Source organism: Tinamus guttatus, unplaced genomic scaffold, assembly GCF_059628265.1.
Source record: "Tinamus guttatus ecotype Peru unplaced genomic scaffold, ASM5962826v1 Tinamus_guttatus_pri_ptg000143l, whole genome shotgun sequence".
NCBI classification, from domain to species: Eukaryota; Metazoa; Chordata; class Aves; order Tinamiformes; family Tinamidae; genus Tinamus; species Tinamus guttatus.
Genome location: NW_028288677.1, coordinates 927,114 through 948,571, shown reverse-complemented (window position 1 = coordinate 948,571; position 21,458 = coordinate 927,114). Strand labels below are relative to the sequence as shown.

The 21,458-nt window shown below is 64.3% G+C and overlaps 2 protein-coding genes across 2 annotated transcripts; both read right to left on the bottom strand.

Moving 5' to 3' along the window:
- Positions 1-495: 495 nt before the first annotated feature.
- CHEK1 (checkpoint kinase 1) lies at positions 496-15,335 on the bottom strand. The gene is made up of 12 exons (XM_088522046.1): positions 15,268-15,335; positions 12,827-13,050; positions 12,667-12,731; positions 12,523-12,592; positions 11,117-11,305; positions 10,940-11,044; positions 10,710-10,805; positions 8,060-8,168; positions 7,816-7,978; positions 5,327-5,458; positions 5,154-5,255; positions 496-618 (listed from the first exon to the last, which is right to left on the bottom strand). The coding sequence occupies exons 1-12, from the start codon at positions 15,330-15,332 to the stop codon at positions 496-498; spliced, it is 1,443 nt and encodes a 480-aa protein (XP_088378172.1). The 5' UTR covers positions 15,333-15,335.
- A 323-nt stretch (positions 15,336-15,658) lies between these two features.
- Positions 15,659-20,978, bottom strand: STT3A (STT3 oligosaccharyltransferase complex catalytic subunit A). Its single transcript, XM_088522039.1, has 17 exons — positions 20,883-20,978; positions 20,750-20,810; positions 20,562-20,683; positions 20,345-20,490; positions 20,182-20,272; positions 19,992-20,098; positions 19,762-19,926; positions 19,513-19,693; positions 19,285-19,440; positions 19,117-19,208; positions 18,882-19,037; positions 17,290-17,478; positions 17,100-17,216; positions 16,923-17,025; positions 16,668-16,856; positions 16,459-16,574; positions 15,659-15,698 (listed from the first exon to the last, which is right to left on the bottom strand). The coding sequence occupies exons 1-17, from the start codon at positions 20,968-20,970 to the stop codon at positions 15,660-15,662; spliced, it is 2,118 nt and encodes a 705-aa protein (XP_088378165.1). The 5' UTR covers positions 20,971-20,978; the 3' UTR covers position 15,659.
- Positions 20,979-21,458: the final 480 nt, after the last annotated feature.

The following is a 21,458-nucleotide window of genomic DNA, read 5'->3' as shown; positions in this document are numbered from 1 at the left end:
GGGCAGCACCTGAAGCGACCGTGGTTTTTTCCACGGCTCTTCGTTAAGTCACAGCATTCCTGGAAAAATCCCTCTCGTTTCCACTCGCCGCTGCGGCCGTCGGGAACGGCCGAGGGTTTTTCCGAAGGGATCCGAATGGAGGCAAAGGAGGGGAGCGAAAGCGAGGGATTTCGCTCGCTCGTCCTCGACGGCGGCGCTTTTCCGAGCGGGAAAAGGGAGCCGCTCATCCCAGCGCGGCTCCGGCTCCTTCCCGCGGGCACCGACTCGCTCCATCCATCACCGCAAAGGAATCTCCTGATGGCCGAGATAACGGAGCCGCCCGGGAGCCTCCGGCCTCACCTAACGCGTCTTAACATGGGGGAAAAGGAGGGAAAAAATCGGGAAAAATGAGGCGAGCCGATGGCGGCAACTCGGAACGGCTTTTTGGGAGAAAAACGGGGGGAAATTCAAGCTCCCAAGGGGAAGATGCAGCCTCAGGGCCCGCGGCGAGCGGGTTTAGAGGTGGATGCCGGCGCTCCTCCATCCCGGTGGGAAAGCCGGTGGATCCATGTGGATTCCGGGCGCCGGATTCCGCCCGGGAAGGGTTAAGGTGCTGGATTCCCCCGGCGCGCTCTTCGCCTAGGGAGGGAAAGGGAAAAGCGCCGGAATTGGAGCGAGCGCCGGTGCCGCCAGGGGTGTTTTTCTGCGCTCCAGAAGGGAAAAAAAAAAACAACTCACCCGAGCTCGCTCCAAATTGGCTCGCGCCGGTGTTTGCTCCCGCTCCGGCGTCTCGCGGGCCGGGAAAAATGGGAAGAAAGGAGGGGAAAAGAGAAGGAGTCAGCTGGTTTAAATAAAGGCGCTCGGGGGCCGCGCTCCGGCGCGAGATAAGCGGTTCAAGGCGCCGGGGGCTGCCAGGAACATATGGAGCTTCCAAGGGAGGCTCCCCCCGGCCTCCGCCTGTGGAGGCTGGAAGGGGGAAACGAGTTAAGGAAGGAGGGGGAAAAGGGGAAGGGGGTGGAAAAGGGGAGAGGAGGGAAAAAGTAGGGGGGAAAAAGGGGAAAAGGGGGGGAAAAGGGAAAAGGGGGGGGAAAAGGGGGTACAAGTGGAAAGGGGGGGAATGGGTAGAAATAAATAGAAGGGAAAGGGAATGAGGGGAAAAGGGGGAAGGAGGTAAAAACAGGAGGTGGAAATGAGTAAAGAAATGGGTGAAAAAAGGGGAGAAATGAGTAAAGAAGGAGGGGGAAAAGGGGAAGGGGGTGGAAAAGGGGAGAGGAGGGAAAAAGGAGGGGGGAAGGGAGAAAAAGGGGGGGAAAAGGGGAAAACAGGGGGGAAAAGGGGGGGAATGGGTAGAAATAAATAGAAGGGAAAGGGAATGAGGGAAAAAGGGGGGAAGGAGGTAAAAACGGGAGGTGGAAATGAGTAAAGAAATGGGTGAAAAAAGGGGAGAAATGAGTAAAGAGGGGGAAAATTGGGGGAAAGGAGTAGAAAAGGGGGGAATGAGGGGAAAAAGGGAATATGCAGAAGGGATTAAGGAAAAAGGGGAGGGGAAGGGGGGATCCATGAGGGAAAGAAGGGGGTAAATAAGAGAAAGAAAAGGGGGCAACTTAGGGAAAAAAAGGGATGGGGGAATGGGGGGGGAATGTGAAAAGGGTTGGGGGGACAAGAGGGAAAGAGGAGAAAAGGGGGGAAAAGGAGAGAAAGGGGGGAAAAGATGGGAAAAAATGAGTGGAAAAAGGGGGAAGGGGAAAAACAAGTGAAATGGAGGAAAGGGGTGAAACGACTGAAAAAAAAGTTAGAAGGGTGAAACGATTGGTAAAAAAAAAAGACAGGAGAAGAGGGAAAAAAGATTTAAAAAGAGGGAAAGGGGAAAAAAAAAGGGGGGGAGGAGTAAAAGAGGGGAGAAAAGGGGGAAGAGGGGGAGAAAAGGGGGGAAAAGGGGAGAAAAGGGGGGAAGAGGGGGAGAAAAGAGGAAAAAGGGGGGGAAAAGGGGAAGGAGCGGGCGCGGAGGGGCGGCCGGGCCCAGGTCCGCGCTCATGGCGGGGCCCGAACCGGAACCGCCTGACAGGAGCCGCCGCCGCCACCTGCGCCCCCCGCCCCCCGCGGCCGCCAACGGCCCCAACGGCCCCAACGGTCGCAACGCGTTACCTCCGCGCGGCTCCGCGGCGGCGGCGGCTCCGCGGCGCCTTCCGGACGAGCCGCACCGGAGCCTCCATGCGGCGGCGGCGGCTCCGCCGTGCAGGGCCCGGCGCCCGCTCCGCTCCCGCTCCCGGCCCGGGGCCGCCTCCGCCGCGGACACGCGCGCACCGAGCGGCGCCGCCGCCTCGCCCCGCCCACCCCCGCCAGCCACGCCCCCCGCTCCCATAGCCACGCCCCCTCACCCACGGCCACGCCTCCTCGGCGCGGAGCTCTCCTCCCGCCCGGCCACGCCCCCTCCGACCGCAGGCCACGCCCCCGCTCTGATAACCACGCCCCCTTTCCTCCCGTAGGCCACGCCCCCTCCTCTCACCCAGCCCCCGGGGCGGGGGGAGCGCGGCGCATGCGCAGTCTGACTCAAGGCGAGGGTAAAGGGCGGGTGGCGGGGGGACCCAAACCCGCCGCGCCCTCAGTAGGCTCCAGGGTTAACGCCGCGCCCTGTTTGCAAGGCGGGGGTCGGGGAATCGCTGCGGATGGGTTCCCCCCTATCCCACCCCCTCCCCCCCAAAATTGCCCCTTTTTGGGGGCAATTTTGGGGCAAAATCCCCAGAAATTGCCCCTTTTTTGGTCCCCACACAAGCCACTTGCGTAAAGCAAGGGCTGGATGGAGCCAATCAGGGCCGGCGGGGCGGCACACGCCCCCTCGGGGCAGCCAATGGCGTCGCCGCCCGCGCCCCGTGCCCGCCCCGCCCTTAAAAAATCACCCTCAAAGCAGAGCGTTTTAAAGCCCTTTTTTCCTCAAAACCCACACGTACACACACGAAAAAGAAGGGAAAAAAGCGAGGTTAAAAAAGCCAAATCCTTTTATTTCCCCCCCAAAACACTGCCGAGGCCCAACTATCCCCCCAAAGGTAAAAAAATCCCCAAGTGCCGCTCGCTCGCGCAGCCTCCCCGGCCGGCAGGAGCGTGCGGCGAGTTGTGTCGGGCCTCGGCGGAGGAGGAGGAGGAGGAGGAGGAAGGCTCAGGTGGGGGGCAGCGCGGCGCCGCCGGGGGGGCTCAGCACGGCGGGGCCCAGGGCCCCCCGCAGCCGCAGGAAGTGGCGCTTGAACTCCAGCCCGTCGCCCTGCGCCCGCCGCGGGGACGGCGGCGTCAGCGGCATCCGCATTGCACCCAATGCACCCACGTTGCACCCGCGCTGCGCCCGGGGCACCCGCGTTGCACCCGCGTTGCACCCACATTGCACCCACATTGCACCCACGCTGCGCCCAGGGCACCCGCGCTGCACCCAGGGCGCCCACATTGCACCCACATTGCACCCACGCTGCGCCCAGTGCACCCACGTTGCACCCACATTGCACCCAATGCACCCAGGGCACCCGCACTGCACCCGCGTTGCACCCGTGCTGCACCCAGGGCACCCATATTGCACCCGCATTGCACCTGCACTGCACCAAATGCACCCAGGGCACCCGCATTGCACCCACACTGCACCCAATGCACCCGCGTTGCACCCGCATTGCACCCGCGCTGCGCCCAGGGCACCCGCGTTGCACCCGCGTTGCACCCAATGCACCCACATTGCACCCGCACTGCACCCGCGCTGTGCCCAGGGCACCCGCGTTGCACCCACGCTGCACCCAGGGCACCCGCATTGCACCCGCACTGCACCCAATGCACCCAGGGCACCCGCGTTGCACCCGCGTTGCACCCAATGCACCCACATTGCACCCGCACTGCACCCGCGCTGCACCCAATGCACCCACGTTGCACCCACATTGCACCCAGGGCACCCGCATTGCACCCACATTGCACCCAGGGCACCCGTGCTGCACCCGCATTGCACCCACGGCACCGGTATTGCACCCAGTGCACCCGCATTGCACCCGCGCTGCGCCCAGGGCACCCGCGTTGCACCCGCGTTGCACCCAATGCACCCACATTGCACCCGCACTGCACCCGCGCTGTGCCCAGGGCACCCGCGTTGCACCCACGCTGCACCCAGGGCACCCGCATTGCACCCGCACTGCACCCAATGCACCCAGGGCACCCGCGTTGCACCCGCGTTGCACCCAATGCACCCACATTGCACCCGCACTGCACCCGCGCTGCACCCAATGCACCCACGTTGCACCCACATTGCACCCAGGGCACCCGCATTGCACCCACATTGCACCCAGGGCACCCGTGCTGCACCCGCATTGCACCCACGGCACCGGTATTGCACCCAGTGCACCCGCATTGCACCCGCTCTGCACCCAGGGCTCTGGTATTGCACCCAGGGCACCCGCATTGCACCCATGCACCCACATTGCAACCATGCTGCACCCAGGGCTCTGGTATTGCACCCAGGGCACCCACATTGCACCCGCATTGCACCCAATGCACCTGCATTGCACCCAGTGCACCCACATTCCACTCACATTGCACCCGTGCTGCACCCAGAGCACCCATATTGCACTCGCATTGCAAGCAATGCGCCCGCACTGCACCCAGTGCACCTGCCTTGCACCCAATTGCACCCGCCTTGCACCCAGACTGCACCCTCATTGCACCCACATTGCCCCCAGTGCACCCACATTGCACCCATTGCACCCGCATTGCATCCAACTGCACCCACATTGCACCCAGTGCACCCACATTGCACCCAACTGCACCCACATTGCACCCAGTGCACCCACATTGCACCCACATTTCCCCCAGTGCATCCACATTGCACCCAATTGCACCCACATTGCACCCCCCATGCACCCAGTGCACCGCATTGCGCCAACCAGGCACCCAGTGCATCCACCTTGACCCCCGTGCACCCAATTCCACCCATCTGCCACCCGATTCCACCCACCTTGCACCCCCCGGGGCACCCACGGGTCCCCCCAGTGCACCCAGTGCTCGGCACCCCAAGGCACCCGCCTTGCACCCCACTGCACCACTCTGCACCCAATCACACCCACCGTGCACCCACCGTGCACCCAATTCCACCCCTTGCACCCAAACGCACCCCGTTTCCCCCCTTTCCCAGCCCTCCCGCGCGCGCCGCTCGCCTTGGAGAGCCGAAAATCCGCCAGGATCCTGCTCTCCATCTCCACCAGCGTCACCTTGAAGATGAGCTTGTTGTTCCGCCGGTCCGTGGTGGAGATGGTGACCTGCGGCGCAAGCAAGCGCGGCGTCACCGCCGCGTCCCCGGTGCCGCCGCGGCGTCGCGCGCGGGACGCACCTGGTTGGCGCAGCTCTCCTTCCAGCCGTAGCCCATCTTCTCGCAGGCGTCGCGCAGCGCCCGGTACGAGCCGCCCGCGTCCAGCTTGGTGAAGAAGCGCGTCATCCTCTTCACCAGCCGCTGCCACGGGCTCTGCGGGGCGGCACCGAGCTCACCGCGCGCTCGCCGCGTGTTTGCACCCTCCTCCCTGCCCCTGCGGCTGCATTTATTGCGCCGACGCTTGCAGGGGGCTGCAAGAGCCTTGCATGCAAATATTGCATGCACCGGCTGCGTTTTGCACGTTGCGCCGTGCACCGTGGCGGCGCGTGCACGGTGCAACGCCGCGCCGAGCTGCACCCAGGGCACCGATATTGCACCCAAGGCACCCACATTGCACCTGTGCTGCACCCAGGGCACCCGTATTGCACCCAGTGCAGCCACATTGCACCCGTGCTGCACCCAGGGCACCCATATTGCACCCGTGTTGCACCTAGGGCACCCACACTGCACCCAGGGCACCAATATTGCACCCAAGGCACCCACATTGCACCCGTGCTGCACCCAGGGCACCCGTATTGCACCCAGTGCAGCCACATTGCACCCGCGCAGCACCCAGGGCACCCACATTGCACCCGCGTTGCACCCACACTGCACCCAGGGCACCGGTATTGCACCCAAGGCACTGACATTGCACCCATGCTACACCTAGGGCACCCGTATTGCACCCAGTGCAGCCACATTGCACCTGCGCTGCACCCAGGGCACCCATATTGCACCCAGGGCACCCATGCTGCACCCACGTTGCACCCAGGGCACCCATATTGTACCCGTGTTGCACCCAGGGCACCCATGCTGCACCCGCGCTGCACCCAGGGCACCCACATTGCACCTGCGTTGCACCCAGGGCACCCGTGCTGCACCCGCGTTGCACCCACACTGCACCCAGGGCACCCATATTGCACCCATGCTGCACCCAGGGCACCCGTGCTGCACCCAGGGCACCCGTATTGCACCCAGGGCACCCACATTGCACCTGCGTTGCACCCAGGGCACCCATGCTGCACCCGCGTTGCACCCACACTGCACCCAGGGCACCGGTATTGCACCCAAGGCACCGACATTGCACCCGTGCTGCACTCAGGGCACCCATATTGCACCCAGTGCACCCACATTGCACCTGTACTGCACCCAGGGCACCTGTATTGCACCCAGTGCACCCACATTGCACCCACGCTGCACCCAGGGCACCCGTGCTGCACCCACACTGCACCCAGGGCACTGGTATTGCACCCAAGGCACTGACATTGCACCCATGCTACACCTAGGGCACCCGTATTGCACCCAGTGCAGCCACATTGCACCTGCGCTGCACCCAGGGCACCCATATTGCACCCAGGGCACCCATGCTGCACCCACGTTGCACCCAGGGCACCCATATTGCACCCGCGTTGCACCCAGGGCACCCATGCTGCACCCGCGCTGCACCCAGGGCACCCACATTGCACCCGCGTTGCACCCAGGGCACCCATGCTGCACCCACGTTGCACCCACACTGCACCCAGGGCACCGGTATTGCACCCAAGGCACTCACATTGCCCCTGTGCTGCACCCAGGGCACCCGTATTGCACCCAGTGCAGCCACATTGCACCCGTGCTGCACCCAGGGCACCCATATTGCACCCGCGTTGCACCCAGGGCACCCACACTGCACCCAGGGCACCGGTATTGCACCCAAGGCACCCACATTGCACCCGTGCTGCACCCAGGGCACCTGTATTGCACCCAGTGCAGCCACATTGCACCCGCGCAGCACCCAGGGCACCCATATTGCACCCGCGTTGCACCCAGGGCACCAGTATTGCACCCAAGGCACCGACATTGCACCCGTGCTGCACTCAGGGCACCCGTGCTGCACTCAGGGCACCCATATTGCACCCAGTGCACCCACATTGCACCTGTACTGCACCCAGGGCACCTGTATTGCACCCAGTGCACCCACATTGCACCCACGCTGCATCCAGGGCACCCGTGCTGCACCCGCGTTGCACCCACACTGCACCCAGGGCACTGGTATTGCACCCAAGACACTGACATTGCACCCATGCTACACCTAGGGCACCCGTATTGCACCCAGTGCAGCCACATTGCACCCGCGCTGCACCCAGGGCACCCATGCTGCACCCACGTTGCAACCAGGGCACCCATATTGCACCCGCGTTGCACCCAGGGCACCCACATTGCACCCGCGTTGCCCCCAGGGCACCCATGCTGCACCCGCGTTGCACCCACACTGCACCCAGGGCACCGGTATTGCACCCAAGGCACCGACATTGCACCTGTGCTGCACCCAGGGCACCCATGCTGCACCCAGGGCACCCGTATAGCCCCCAGTGCACCCACATTGCACCTGCAGCTTGCACCGGGGCGCGCGCACGGTGCAAAATTGCACCCCCGAGCCGCCGCAGCGCTGCAGCCGCTGCAAACCTGCGCCCGTGCACGCGGTACTGCACCTGCGAGGAGCCCGGCGTGCCCAGCAGCTGGCTGTTGAGCAGCATGTGCTCGGGGCACGCGGGCTGCGAGAAGCTGATGGCCTGCGCCAGCGTGTCGAGGTCCCAGAGCGCCGCGCCGGTGCCGGGCTCGGGCTGCGACGTGGAGCAGCGCGCCCTGTCCTCGCTGCAACGGAGCAGAACGTGCACCGTGAACCGCGGGCGATCCATACGGATTCCCGCCGCGCTCCGCGCGCTCCGGGCTCACCCGCGCGGGCTGCCGGCCGCCGAGAAGTCCGCGTCGGAGCGCGCGTGCTTGGAGAGGCCGCCTGGAGACTCCGAGAGGGCCCCGGCGCCGCCGCGGGGTCGCTTGAGGCCTGTGGGGTGCCGTGAGCCCCCGCCAGCTCCGCTTCCGCCTTTTCCCACCCATTCCCAGCTTTTTGCACCCGTTCCTGGCCGCTTCCACCCTCCTGCATGTTCACATGCTCCTCTTCACCCTCTGACACCCCTTTGTGCCTTTTTTCCCCCCTCTTTTCCGCCCTTTCGGCCCCTGCTTCCCCCCTTTCGCACCTTTTCTCGCCCCATTTCCACCCCTTTGGCACCCATTTCCACCCATTCCATCTTTTTTTCTACCTTTTTGCACTCGTTTGCACCCATCTCCACCTGTTTGCACCCACTTCCACTACTTCCCACCCATTTGCACCCGTTTCTGTCCTTTTGCACCTGCTTCTGTCTGTTTCCACCCCTTTCCACCTCTTTGCACCCATTTTCCCATGGTTGCACCCATTTCCACCTGTTTGCACCCATTTCTGCCCCTTTGCCTCCGTTTCCACCCATTTCCCCCCTCTTTGCACCCATTTTCCTCACGGTTGCACCCATTTCCACCTGTTTGCACCCATTTCTGCCCCTTTGCCTCCGTTTCCACCCATTTCCCCCTTTTCCACCTCTTTGCACCCATTTCCCCATGGTTGCACCCATTTCCACCCGTTCGCACCCATTTCTGCCTGTTTGCACCCCTTTCCACCCGGTTCTTCCCTTTGGAATCTGTTTCCACACCTTTCCACATCTTTGCATCCATTTCCCGATGTTTGCACCCATTTCCACCCATTTCTGCTCTCTTGCATCTGCTTCTGCCCGTTTGCACCCGTTTCTGCCCTTTTGCATCTGTTTCCACCCATTTCCACCTGTTTCTGCCCTTTTGCGTCTGTTTCCACCCATTTCCACCCATTTCCACCTGTTTCCACCCGTTTCTGCCCTTTTCCATCCGTTTCTGTCATTTTCCACCCCTTTCCACCCGTTTGCACCCGTTTCTTCTCTCTTGCATGTTTCTGCCCATTTCCACCCATTTCCACCCGTTTGCACCCATTTCTGCTCTTTTGCATCCATTTCCACCCATTTCCCCCCTTTTCCGCCTCTTTGCACCCATTTCCCCATAGTTGCACCCATTTCCATCCGTTTCTTCCCTTTTGCATCCATTTCCACCCGTTTCTTCCTTTTTGCATCCGTTTCCGCCCGTTTGCCCCCTTTTCCGCCTCTTTGCACCCATTTCCCCATGCTTGTACCCATTTCCACCTGTTTGCACCCGTTTCTTCCCTTTTGCATCTGTTTCCACCCGTTTCCCCCCTTGTCCGCCTCTTGGCACCCATTTCCCCATATTTACACCCATTTCCACCCGTTTCCTCCCTTTTCCACCCGTTTCCACCCGCTTGCACCCGTTTCTTCCCATTTGCACCCATTTCCGCCCGTTTGCACCCATTTCCACCCATTTCTTCCAATTTCCACCCATTTCCACCCGTTTCTTCCAATTTCCACCCGTTTGCACCCGTTTCTTCCCATCCGCACCCATTTCTGCCCGTTTGCACCCATTTCCACCCATTTCTTCCAATTTCCACCCGTCTGCACCCGTTTCTTCCCATTTGCACCCATTTCCACCCGTTTGCACCCATTTCCACCTGTTTCTTCCAATTTCCACCCGTTTGCACCCATTTCCACCCGTTTCTTCCAATTTCCACCCGTTTGCACCCGTTTCATTCCATTTGCACCCATTTCCGCCCGTTTGCACCCATTTCCACCCGTTTCCTCCCTTTTCCACCCATTTCCACCCGCTCGCACCCGTTTCTTCCCATTTGCACCCATTTCCGCCTGTTTGCACCCATTTCCACCCATTTCTTCCAATTTCCACCCATTTCCACCCGTTTCTTCCCATTTGCACCCATTTCCACCCATTTCTTCCAATTTCCACCCGTTTGCACCCGTTTCTTCCCATGTGCACCCATTTCCGCCCGTTTGCACCCATTTCCACCCGTTTCTTCCAATTTCCACCCGTCTGCACCCGTTTCTTCCCATTTGCACCCATTTCTGCCCGTCTGCACCCATTTCCACCCGTTTCTTCCAATTTCCACCCGTTTGCACCCATTTCCACCCGTTTCCTCCCTTTTCCACCCGTTTCCACCCGCTCGCACCCGTTTCTTACCATTTGCACCCATTTCCACCCATTTCTTCCAATTTCCACCTGTTTGCACCCGTTTCTTCCCATTTGCACCCATTTCCACCCGTTTGCACCCCTTTCCACCTGTTTCCTCCCTTTTCCAGCCGTTTCTACCCGCTCGCATCCGTTTCTTCCCATTTGCACCCATTTGCACCCATTTGCACCCGTTTGCACCCCTTTCCACCTGTTTCTTCCAATTTCCACCCGTTTGCACCCATTTCCACCTGTTTCTTCCAATTTCCGCCCATTTGCACCCCTTTCCACCTGTTTCTTCCAATTTCCACCCGTTTGCACCCATTTCCACCCGTTTGCACCCATTTCCACCCGTTTCTTCCAATTTCCACCCGTTTCCACCTGCTCGCGCCCATTCCCACCCGCCGCCCCCATTCCCGCCCCCATTCCCACCCCCATTCCCGCCGCCCGTCCTCGCCTTTCCGCGGGGTCCGGCAGTACCACCGCTCCTTCTTGACGTCGGCCAGGGCGATGCGCGCGGCCGGGCTCTCCGCCAGCATCTTGTGCAGCAGCGCTGCGAGGGCGCCGCGAAAACGCCGCTGCCGACGGGGCCGGGACGCTCCCGCGGCATTCCCGGAAAACGCCGCTGCCGACGGCGCCGGGCGCTCCCGCGGCGTTCCCGGGAAAACGCCGCGCGCGGCCGCCTACCCAAGGGCGCCGCGTCGATCTTCTTCCAAGGCGGCAGGTAGGTCTTGCGCTCCTTCCAGTCGCTGTATTCCTGGCACGCGGCGCTCGGCTGGTCCCAGGGCAGCTCTGCAAGGCGGCGGGCGCCGTGAGCGCCGGCGAAGCCCCGCGGCGGCACCGCGGCGGCGCCGGCGCGGTCACCTCCGGCCAGCATGGCGGTGAGGACGATGCCGCAGGCCCACACGTCCACGGGCTCGGCGCGGAAGGCGGCGCGGCGCAGCAGCTCCGGCGCCACGTAGGGCAGCGTCCCGCACATCTTGGTGAGGCGCCGCTCGCGGCCCCGGTGCCGGAACACGGTGGCCAGGCCGAAGTCGGAGATCTTGAGGTTGTCTGCGCGCGAACGGAGCCGGTCCGGGCGGTCGGGGGCGGCGCACTCGGAGCGCTCCCGGCGCGCTCGGAGCATTCCCGGCACGCTCGAGCGCTCCCGGTACGCTCGGAGCATTCCCGGTGCGCTCGGAGCATTCCCGGCACGCTCGGAGCGCTCCTGGTGCACTTGGAGCTTTCCCGGTGCGCTCAGAGCGCTCCCGGTGCGCTCAGAGCATTCCTGATATGCTCAGAGCATTCCCGGCACACTCGGAGGGTTCCGGTGCACTTGGAGTGCTCCTGTTGCGCTTGGAGCATTCCCAATGCGCTCGGAGCATTCTCGGAGCGCTCCTGGTGCGCTCGGGGCATTCCCAATGCGCTCAGAGCATTCCCAGCGCACCCGGAGCACTCCTGGCACGCTTGGAGCATTCCTGGTGCACTCGGAGCTTTCCCAGTGCACTCAGAGCATTCCTCATATGCTCCGAGCATTCCTGGCACGCTTAGGGTGCTCCCAGTACGCTTGGAGTGCTCCCAGTGCACTCGGAGCATTCCCAATGTACTCGGAGCATTCCCGGCGCGCTCGGAGCACTCCTGGTGCACTTGGAGCGCTCCCGGTGCGCTCAGAGCATTCCCAATGCGCTCGGAGCATTCTCAGAGTGCTCCGGGTGCGCTTGGGGCATTCCCGATGCGCTCAGAGCATTCCCAGTGCGCTCAGAGCGCTCCCAGTACACTTGGAGCACTCCCGGTGCGCTCGGGGCATTCCCGATGCGCTCAGAGCATTCCAGCGCGCTCGGAGCATTCCCGGCGCGCTCGGAGCATTCCCGGCAGGCTCGGAGCATTCCTGGTGTGCTCGGAGCGCTCCCAGTACACTTGGAGTGTTCCCGGTGCGCTCGGGGCATTCCCGACGCACTCAGAGCATTCCCGGTGCGCTTGGAGCGCTCCCAGTATGCTTGGAGCGCTCCCGGTGTGCTCGGGGCATTCCCGATGCACTCAGAGCATTCCCGGTGCACTCGGAGCGCTCCCGGTGCGCTCGGGGCATTCCCAATGCGCTCAGCGCATTCCCAGCGCGCTCAGAGCATTCCCGGCAGGCTCGGAGCATTCCTGGTGTGCTCGGAGCGCTCCCAGCACACTCAGAGCGTTCCCGGCGCGCTCAGAGAGCTCCCGGTACCCTCGGAGCGCTCCCGATGCGCTCGGGACATTCCCAACGCGCTCGGAGCATTCCCGGGAGCGCTCCCGGCACCCACCTCGCTCGTCCAGCAGCAGGTTCTCCGGCTTGAGGTCGCGGTGCGTGATGCCCAGGCCGTGCAGGTAGAGCTGCGGGACGCAACGTTGCAGCGGGCGCCGCAGCCGCAACCGCAACCGCGACCGCGCCGCGCCGCAACACTCACCACGCCGGCCACGAGCTGCTGGAAGAAGCGCTGCGCCTCCGCCTCCGGCATGCCCACGTCGGGCTCTGCAGGAAGGGCTCCGTGTTTGCAAAAACGCCCGAATCCCCCCCAAATCCACTCAGGGGTTCAATTTGGGGAGGAAAGCGTGCGGAACGCGCACCGATGCGGTCGAAGAGCTCGCCGCCGCTGCAGTACTCGAGGAAGAGGTAGTGCGTGGCGCCCTCGCGGCGGTGCCCGTAGAAGCGCACGACGTTCTCGTGGTTGAGCATCTTGTGGATGCAGATCTCCTTCTTGACGGCCTCGGGGCACTCGGCCGCGCGCTTCATGTCCACGATCTTCACGGCCACGGCCTCCTCCGTGCGGCGGTTCACGGCCAGCTGCACCCTGCAACGAGCGCGCAGGGGTGCAGGGACGCTTGCAATGGGTATGTGATGGGGTGCAGTGTTGCAATGAGCGTGCAACGAGCGTGCAGGGGTGCAGGGACGCTTGCAATGGGCATGTGATGGGGTGCAGTGTTGCAATGAGCGTGCAACGAGCGTGCAGGGGTGCAGGGATGCTTGCAATGGGCATGTGATGGGGTGCAGTGTCGCAATGAGCGTGCAGGGGTGCAGGAATGCTTGCAATGGGCATGTGATGGGGTGAAACGTTGCAACAAGCGTGCAATGAGCGTGCAGGGGTGCAAAAGCGCTTGCAATGGGCATGTGATGGGGTGCAGTGTTGCAATGAGCGTGCAATGAGCGTGCAGGGGTGCAGGAATGCTTGTAATGGGTATGTGATGGGGTGCAGTGTTGCAATGAGCATGGAACGAGCGTGCAGGGGTGCAGGAATGCTTGCAATGGGTATGTGATGGGGTGCAGTGTTGCAATGAGCGTGCAACGAGCGTGCAGGGGTGCAGGGATGCTTGCAATGGGCATGTGATGGGGTGCAGTGTCGCAATGAGCGTGCAGGGGTGCAGGGACGCTTGCAATGGGTATGTGATGGGGTGCAGTGTTGCAATGAGCGTGCAACGAGCGCGCAGGGGTGCAGGGACGCTTGCAATGGGCATGTGATGGGGTGAAACGTTGCAACAAGCATGCAATGAGTGTGCAGGGGTGCAGGAATGCTTGCAATGGGCATGTGATGGGGTGCAACGTTGCAATGAGCGTGTAGGGTGCGTGCAGGGGTGCAGGGACGCTTGCAATGGGTATGTGATGGGGTGCAGTGTCGCAATGAGCGTGCAGGGGTGCAGGGACGCTTGCAACGGGCATATGATGGGGTGCAATGTTGCAACAAGCAGGCAATGAGCGTGCAGGGGTGCAGGGATGCTTGCAATGGGCATGTGATGGGGTGAAACGTTGCAACAAGCAGGCAATGAGCGTGCAGGGGTGCAGGGACACTTGCAATGGGCATGAGATGGGGTGCAACGTTGCAACGAGCAGGCAGTGAGCGTGCAGGGGTGCAGGGATGCTTGCAATGGGCATGCGATGGGGCACAATGTTGCAACAAGTGTGCAGGGAGCATGCAGGGTGCAGCAGTGTTTGCAATGGGCATATGATGTGGTGCAGTGTTGCAGTGAGCATGCAGGGTGCATACAGGGGTGCAGCAGTGTTTGCAATGAGAATGTGATGGGTGCAATGTTGCAATGAGCATGCAATGAGTGTGCAGGGGTGCAGCAGCATTTGCAATGGGCATGTGATGGGGCGCAATGTTGCAATAAGCGTGCAATGAGCGTGCAGGGGTGCAGGGACACTTGCAATGGGCATGCGATGGGGTGCAATGTTGCAACAAGTGTGCAGGGAGCATGCAGGGGTGCAGCAGTGTTTGCAATGGGCATGCGATGGGGTGCAATGTTGCAACAAGCGTGCAATGAGTGTGCAGGGGTGCAGCAACGCTTGCAACGGGCACTCAATGGGGCACAACGTTGCAATGAGCGTGCAATGAGCGTGCAAGGAGCATGCAGGGGTGCAGCAGCATTTGCAACGGGCATGCGATGGGGTGCAATGTTGCAACAAGCGTGCGGGGAGCGTGCAGGGGTGCAGCAGCGTTTGCAATGGGCACGCACTGGGGTGCAATGTTGCAATGAGCGTGCAGGGGTGCAGCAGCGTTTGCAACGGGCACGCGATGGGGGCGCAGCGGACACGCAACGCGCGTGCAGCGCTGCAGCGAGCGCGCAGGGGGCACGCAACGAGCGTGCAAGAGACGCGCAGCGAGCGTGCAACAAGCGTGCTGCGCGCGAGCGACGGGGGTGCAACGGGCACGGAACGGGGGTGCAACGGGGGTGCAACGGGAACGAAACGAGGGTGCAACGGGCACGAAACGAGGGTGCAACGGGCACGCAACGGGGGTGCAACGGGGGTGCAACGGGGGTGCAACGGGCACGGAACGGGGGTGCAACGGGGGTGCAACGGGAACGAAACGGGGGTGCAACGGGAACGAAACGGGGGCGCAGGGGGTTTCGCCACGCGGGTGCTGCGGGCGCGCGAGGGGCCGCGGGGGGGGGACCGCGGCGGGCAATGGGCGCTATGGGGGGGCTATAGGGCGCTATGGGGGGGCTATAGGGCGCTATGGGGCGCTATGGGGCGCTATGGGGCGCTATGGGGCGCCGTGGGGCCCCGCACTCACTCTCCGTACGCGCCCTCGCCCAGCGTCTGCACCAGGTCCCAGTCCTGCACGAACGGCACCGCCATGATGCCCCCGCCGCGGCCACGCCCCCCGCCGAGGCCACGCCCCCCGCAAAGCGCGCGCTCCGCGGCCACGCCCCCCCCCTCCCGGACGCCTGGGCCCTTCCCCGCCCCCCCCAAACGCTCCCGGACGCCTGGGCCCTTCCCCGCCCCCCCCCCCATGCGGCGCAGACAACGAGGCAACTCCGGTGGTTTTGGGTCCGTTTTCTTTGTTTTTTGACTCTTTTTTTGGTGGGGGGGAACGGGGCGCTCCCCATGGCGCCCCCGACAGGTCCCGTCCCCCCGTCCTGACTCCAGCGCCGCCGGCGTCATCGTCGCGTCCCGGCGCCTCCTCTACGTCCGCGACAGGCCCCGGTTGTCCAGGTCCTTCACCTGCACCAGGAGGAGGAGGAGGAGGAGGAGGAGGAGGATGAGGAGGAGGAGGATGAGGAAGAGAAGGAGGAGGGGGAAGAAGAGGAGGGAAAAGAGGAGGAGGAGGAAGAGGAGGAAGAAGAGCAGGAGGAGGAAGAGGCAAAAGAGACAAGGGGAGGAGAAAGAGGAAAAAGACGAGGGGGAGGAGGAAGAGGAGGAGGAGGAGGAAGATGACGAGGAGGAGAAGGAGAAAAAAAGAGAAGGAGGAGGAAGAAGAGACGAGGAGGAGGAAGAAGAGATGAGGAGGAGCAGGAGGAAGAAGAGGAGGAGGAGGAGAAAGAGGAGGAGGAGGAGGAAGAAGAAGAAGAGATGAGGGGGAGGAGGAGGAAGAGGAGGAGGAGGAGGAGGAGGAAGAGGAAGAGGAGGAGGAGGCGGAGGAGAAAGAGGAGGAGGAGAAAGAGGAGGAGGAAGAGGAGAAAGAGGAGGAGGAGGAGGAAGAGGAGAAAGAGGAGGAGGAGGAGGAGGAAGAGGAGGAGGAAGAGGAGACAAGGGGGACGAGGAAGCAGAGGAGGAGGAGGAGGAGGAGAAAGAGGAGGAGGAGGAAGAGGAGGAAGAAGAGACGAGGAGGAGGACGAGGAGGAGGAAGAGGAGGAGGAAGAGGAGACAAGGGGGACGAGGAAGCAGAGGAGGAGGAGGAGGAAGAGGAAGAAGAAGAGACGAGGGGGATGAGGAGGAGGAGGAGGAGGAGGAGGAGGCAGGCTCCGGGCCTCGCGGCCGCTACCTTGTAGATGCGCACGAGCCAGTGCTCGGTGGTGTAGGCCTCCTCCAGCACGTCCAGCTCGAAGTCCTTGTTGCCGATCTCGGCGTTGCGCACGCGGTCGTAGCCCGGCGGCCGCTCTGCCGACACGGGGGGGACGACGACGCGGCCGGTGACGCCACCCGCGCGCGTCCCCGTCCCCGCGTCCCCTCCCGCCCCACGGCGTCACGCACTGGCCTCGGTGTAGACCTGCCCGAAGCGGTAGTAGCACATCTTGTACATGAGGCAGTTGAGCAGCACCGGGGAGCCGTCGCGGTCCACGCGGAACTCGCCGGCCGCCGTGTAGTAGTCGTGCTCGCGGATGTGGCGGCCCGTGGCCGTGCTGCCGCCGATGCGCACCATCCACAGGAACTTGTTGATGTCTGCGCGCGGGGAGAGCGCTCAGCGCCGCGCAACGCGCCGCGTCGCGCCGCCAACGCGCCGCTCACCGTCCGACGAGTAGCCCGTGAGGCCGCCGAAGATGACGAGCACGTAGCTCACGTCCAGCTCCCGCATGATCTCGTAGGCCTTCTCCTCCGTGGAGGCCATGGCCTTGGCGTGGGGGGAAGACGCGTGGGTCGCGGGCGGCGCGCGGGACGCGCCGCGGTGGCGGCGACGGCGCCTACCTGCCCCACGCGGGAGATGTGCGTGTTGTTCCACGTGTTGTTGTCCACCAGGATGGTGCGGTTGGCCATGGCCGTGATCTGGTAGCCGTAGTCCCACCACGACATCACCTTGGCGTCCTGTGGGGCGGCACGAGGACTGAGCGCGCGCGTGTGGGGCGGCGTGTGGGGTGGCGCGTGGGGCGGCGCTCACCTCCGGCGTGTTGTGGCGCAGCCAGTAATAGGCCTCGCGGAAGTCGTCGAAGATGATGCGGCTGCCGTCGCCGCCGCGCGCCGACAGCACGATGGAGGGCGACGAGTAGGCCTCGCTCGTGACCCACGTCGAGTGGAACGTGTAGGTGATGAGGAAGAACGCCATGACCAGGATCATGCCGCTGGCCACCTGCGCGAGCGCCGCGGCGGCGGCGTCAGCGGGCGCCCCGGGTGTCCCCACGGGTCCCCGCGTGTCCCCAGTGTCCCTGCGTGTCCCCCTGTGTGTCCCCATGTGGATCCCTGTGTCCCCCCACATGTCCCCAGTGTCCCTGCGTGTCCCCCGTGTGTCCCTGCGTGTCCCCCTGTGTCCCCGCATGTCCCCCTGTGTGTCCCCATGTGGATCCCTGTGTCCCCCCACATGTCCCCAGTGTCCCTGCGTGTCCCCGCGTGTCCCCCAGTGTCCCCACATGTCCCCCTGTGTGTCCCCATGTGGGTCCCTGTGTCCCCCTACATGTCCCCAGTGTCCCTGCGTGTCCCCCTATGTGTCCCTGCATGTCCCCAGTGTCCCCGCATGTCCCCCTGTGTGTCCCCATGTGGGTCCCTGCGTCCCCCTACATGTCCCCAGTGTCCCTGCATGTCCCTCTGTGTCCTCGCATGTCCCCCTGTGTGTCCCCATGTGGGTCCCTGTGTCCCCCCACATGTCCCCAGTGTCCCTGCATGTCCCCCTATGTGTCACTGCATGTCCCCCTGTGTCCCCACATGTCCCCCTGTGTGTCCTCATGTGGGTCCCTCTGTCCCCCCACATGTCCCCGCATGTCCCCAGTGTCCCCGCATGTCCCCGTGTGTGTCCCCATGTGGGTCCCTGTGTCCCCCCACATGTCCCCAGTGTCCCTGCATGTCCCCCTATGTGTCACTGCATGTCCCCCTGTGTCCCCACATGTCCCCCTGTGTGTCCTCATGTGGGTCCCTGTGTCCCCCCACATGTCCCCGCATGTCCCACTGTGTCCCCCCACATGTCCCCATGTCCCCCCATGGCTCTGGCCACATCCCCTCTCTTTGTCGTCATGTTTCCCTCATGCGTCCCCCTGTCCCCACATTGTCCCCGCGGTGCCACCTCGGCCCCTCTGTTGTCCCCAGGCCACCGTGGGCGCCGCCGCCCGGTGGTTCCTGTACGCGGAGGACGGGCCCAGTGTCACCAACCACCAGCTGGTGAGGACAGGGACACGGGTGACACCGGGGGACATGGGTGGCACCAACGTGTGGGGGAACATGGCCATGGGGGACACAGGTGGCACCGGGGGACACGGCCATGAGGTCACGGGTGACACTGACACATGGGTGGCACCAACATGTCAGGGGGACATAACCATGGGGGTCACGGGTGACACGGCCATGGGGGTCACGGGTGACACTGACACATGGGTGGCACCAACACGTCAGGGGGACACGGCCATGGGGGTCATGGGGACACGGCCATGGGGGTCACGGGTGACACTGACACATGGGTGGCACCAACACGTCAGGGGGACATAACCATGGGGGTCATGGGGACACGGCCATGGGGGTCACGGGTGACACGGCCATGGGGGTCACCTCGTTCTTGATGGGGTACGTGGAGTCCTGCTGCTTCTTGGCGCGCTTCTCCGGGCGGCTCACGTCCAGGTTGCGCATGTAGGTGGAGAGCACCTGGGAGACGCCGATTCCCGACAGGATGCACATGACGGGCGCCAGCACCAGCATGAGCCGCACCTGGGAGAGCCGGGAATGTCGGCCGGAATGTGTCGGGATGTGTCGGGATGTGTCGGAACGCGCCGGAGCGCCGCCTCACCATGACGGCCGAGAAGTACATGCTGGTGACGCCGTACATGATGATGAAGATCCTGGCGTCCGAGAGGTGGCTGAAGCAATAGTAGAGCCCCACTGCGCGGCGGGGCGGTGAGCGCGCGCCGGCCGCCCCACACGCGCGCGCGTGCGCCCCACGGCGCGCCGGCCCCACCTGGGAACATGAAGACCAGCAGCTGCAGGTCGAAGTAGTAGGAGGACCACGTGGTGGGCTGGTGCTCGGACACGGAGGCGATGATGGGGATGTTGTTCTTGGCGTAGGACGGGTCGAGCAGCGAGTAGAAGCGGCCGGTCCAGGGGGAGATCTTCCCTGCGGGGGGCGGCGCGGTGGGTCCCGGCGCGCGCGCGCGGGTCGCGGCGTCGCGGCGTCGCGGCGCGTTACCTGTGAGCATGAGCGCGGCGCCGGCGGCCAGCAGCGCGGCGCCCGCCAGCGAGATGACGCTGCGGAAGAGCACCTCGAAGTGCTGCGCGCTCAGGCGGCTGCGCAGGTAGTCCACGGCCGCGTGGATCTGGCACAGCCCGAAGACGCCCAGCGCCGCCATGTGCTCCGAGGACAGCACGGGCTGCGGGGGACGGCGTCACCGATGGGCACGCGGCGTCCCCGCGTGTGTCACCCGTCCCCATGACCCACCTGGAAGCCCACGAAGGAGATCTGCATGGAGAGGATGGTGCCCAGGCAGTAGACGGTGCAGTAGGCCACGTAGATGCGGTGCGAGAAGCGGCCCGTGAGCATGAGCACCAGCACGTGCAGCGGGATGAGGTTGATGAGGAAGACGTAGCCGCCCCACGAGGAGACCTGCGGACGGCGGCGCTCAGCGGGCGGCCCCGGCGCGCGGCGGGGACCTCGCGCGGGCGCCTCACCATGTAGAAATAGGCCAGGGCGCACGTGGCCGCCCAGAACACGGAGCCCGTCTTCACCGCCTTGACCCACAGGTAGTAGGTGAGCAGCATGCAGAAGATGGCGATGCCTGCGGGGGGAAGCGCGCGGGGACGTCGCCGTCGCCGCCGCCGCCGCGCGCGGTCGAGCCCGCGTACGGCGCGCGCCGCTCACCCTCGTTGTCGTACGAGCCGGCCACCGAGCGCGAGATGTAGCCGGGCACCACGGCGATCATGGCGGCCGCCAGCAAGCCGGCGCCGGCGTCCTGGGGGGAAAAACGCCCGGATTGGGGGCGGATTCGGGGAGAAGGGGGGACGCCGGGCAGCGCGGCGCGCACCTTGAGCTCCTTGGTGAGGTGGTAGGTGACGACGGTGGTGAAGGAGGAGAAGAGCGGCGCCAGGAAGACGCACACGTTGCGGATGTCGATGGTGACGTGGAAGAAGTGCAGCGCGTGGTAGATGGCCGCCGACGTGAGCATGAGGCCTGCGGGGAAGCGACGGGTTCGGGGCGCGCGCGGGGCCACAACGGGCGCCCCGCGCGGCGCCGACACTCACCGGGGTAGATGGTGCCGCCGATGATGCGGCCCAGCGGGTACCACGCGCGGTCGTCGAACCAGTTGTGGAACTTGTAGAAACCCTCCTCGGCCAGGAAGCGCGTGGTGCGGTAGTTGAAGTAGCTGCGGGGACGGGACCGTGAGCGCGTGTGGGGCAGCGCGTGGGGCGGCGCGTGGGGCGGCACTCACGGGTCGAACTCGTGGATGACGCTCTCGAAGCGCAGCACCGAGAAGAGCCGCGTGGAGAAGGCTGCGGGGACGGACACGGCGTGACGGGGGGACACAGGGGGACACGAGGGGGACACGCGGGGACGCCGCTCACACAGCACGGCCGCCATGGAGAGGATGAGCAGCTTGAGCAGCGTGTCCTGCTTCTCGTAGGAGAGGCGCAGGAAGCCCAGCTTGGTCATGGCGGCGGCCTTCCTCGCTCCCGGTGTCTTCCTCACTCGCTCCCGGTGTTTTTCCCGCTCGTTCCGGGTGTTTTTCCCGCTCGTTCCCGGTGTTTTTCCGCTCGTTCCCGGTGTCACCCGCGCGGGGCAGAGCCCACGTCCCTCTCCCTGCGCGCGGGGGGGGACGAGGCCGCGTCGCCCCCCAGCCCTGGCACCCCCCACTCCCCTCTATGGGTCCCCCCCATAGAGCCAGGTGCCCCCCAATAGCCTCAGGGCTCCCCATGGATTTGCCCCTGCTTGACCCATAGACTTGGCCCCCCACACGCCCATGGGACCCCCCCCCCCAGCCCCACAGGGTCCCCCCTGCCCCCAGGCCACAGCCCTCCCCTGTGGGGCTGCCCCATAGAGCCGGGTGCCCCCCAGGTGCTGCCACCCCCCATGGGCGCCCCCCATAGCCCTGGGTGCCCCGCAGGGTCCCGCCCCCCACCCGTGGGTGCCCTCCACGGCCG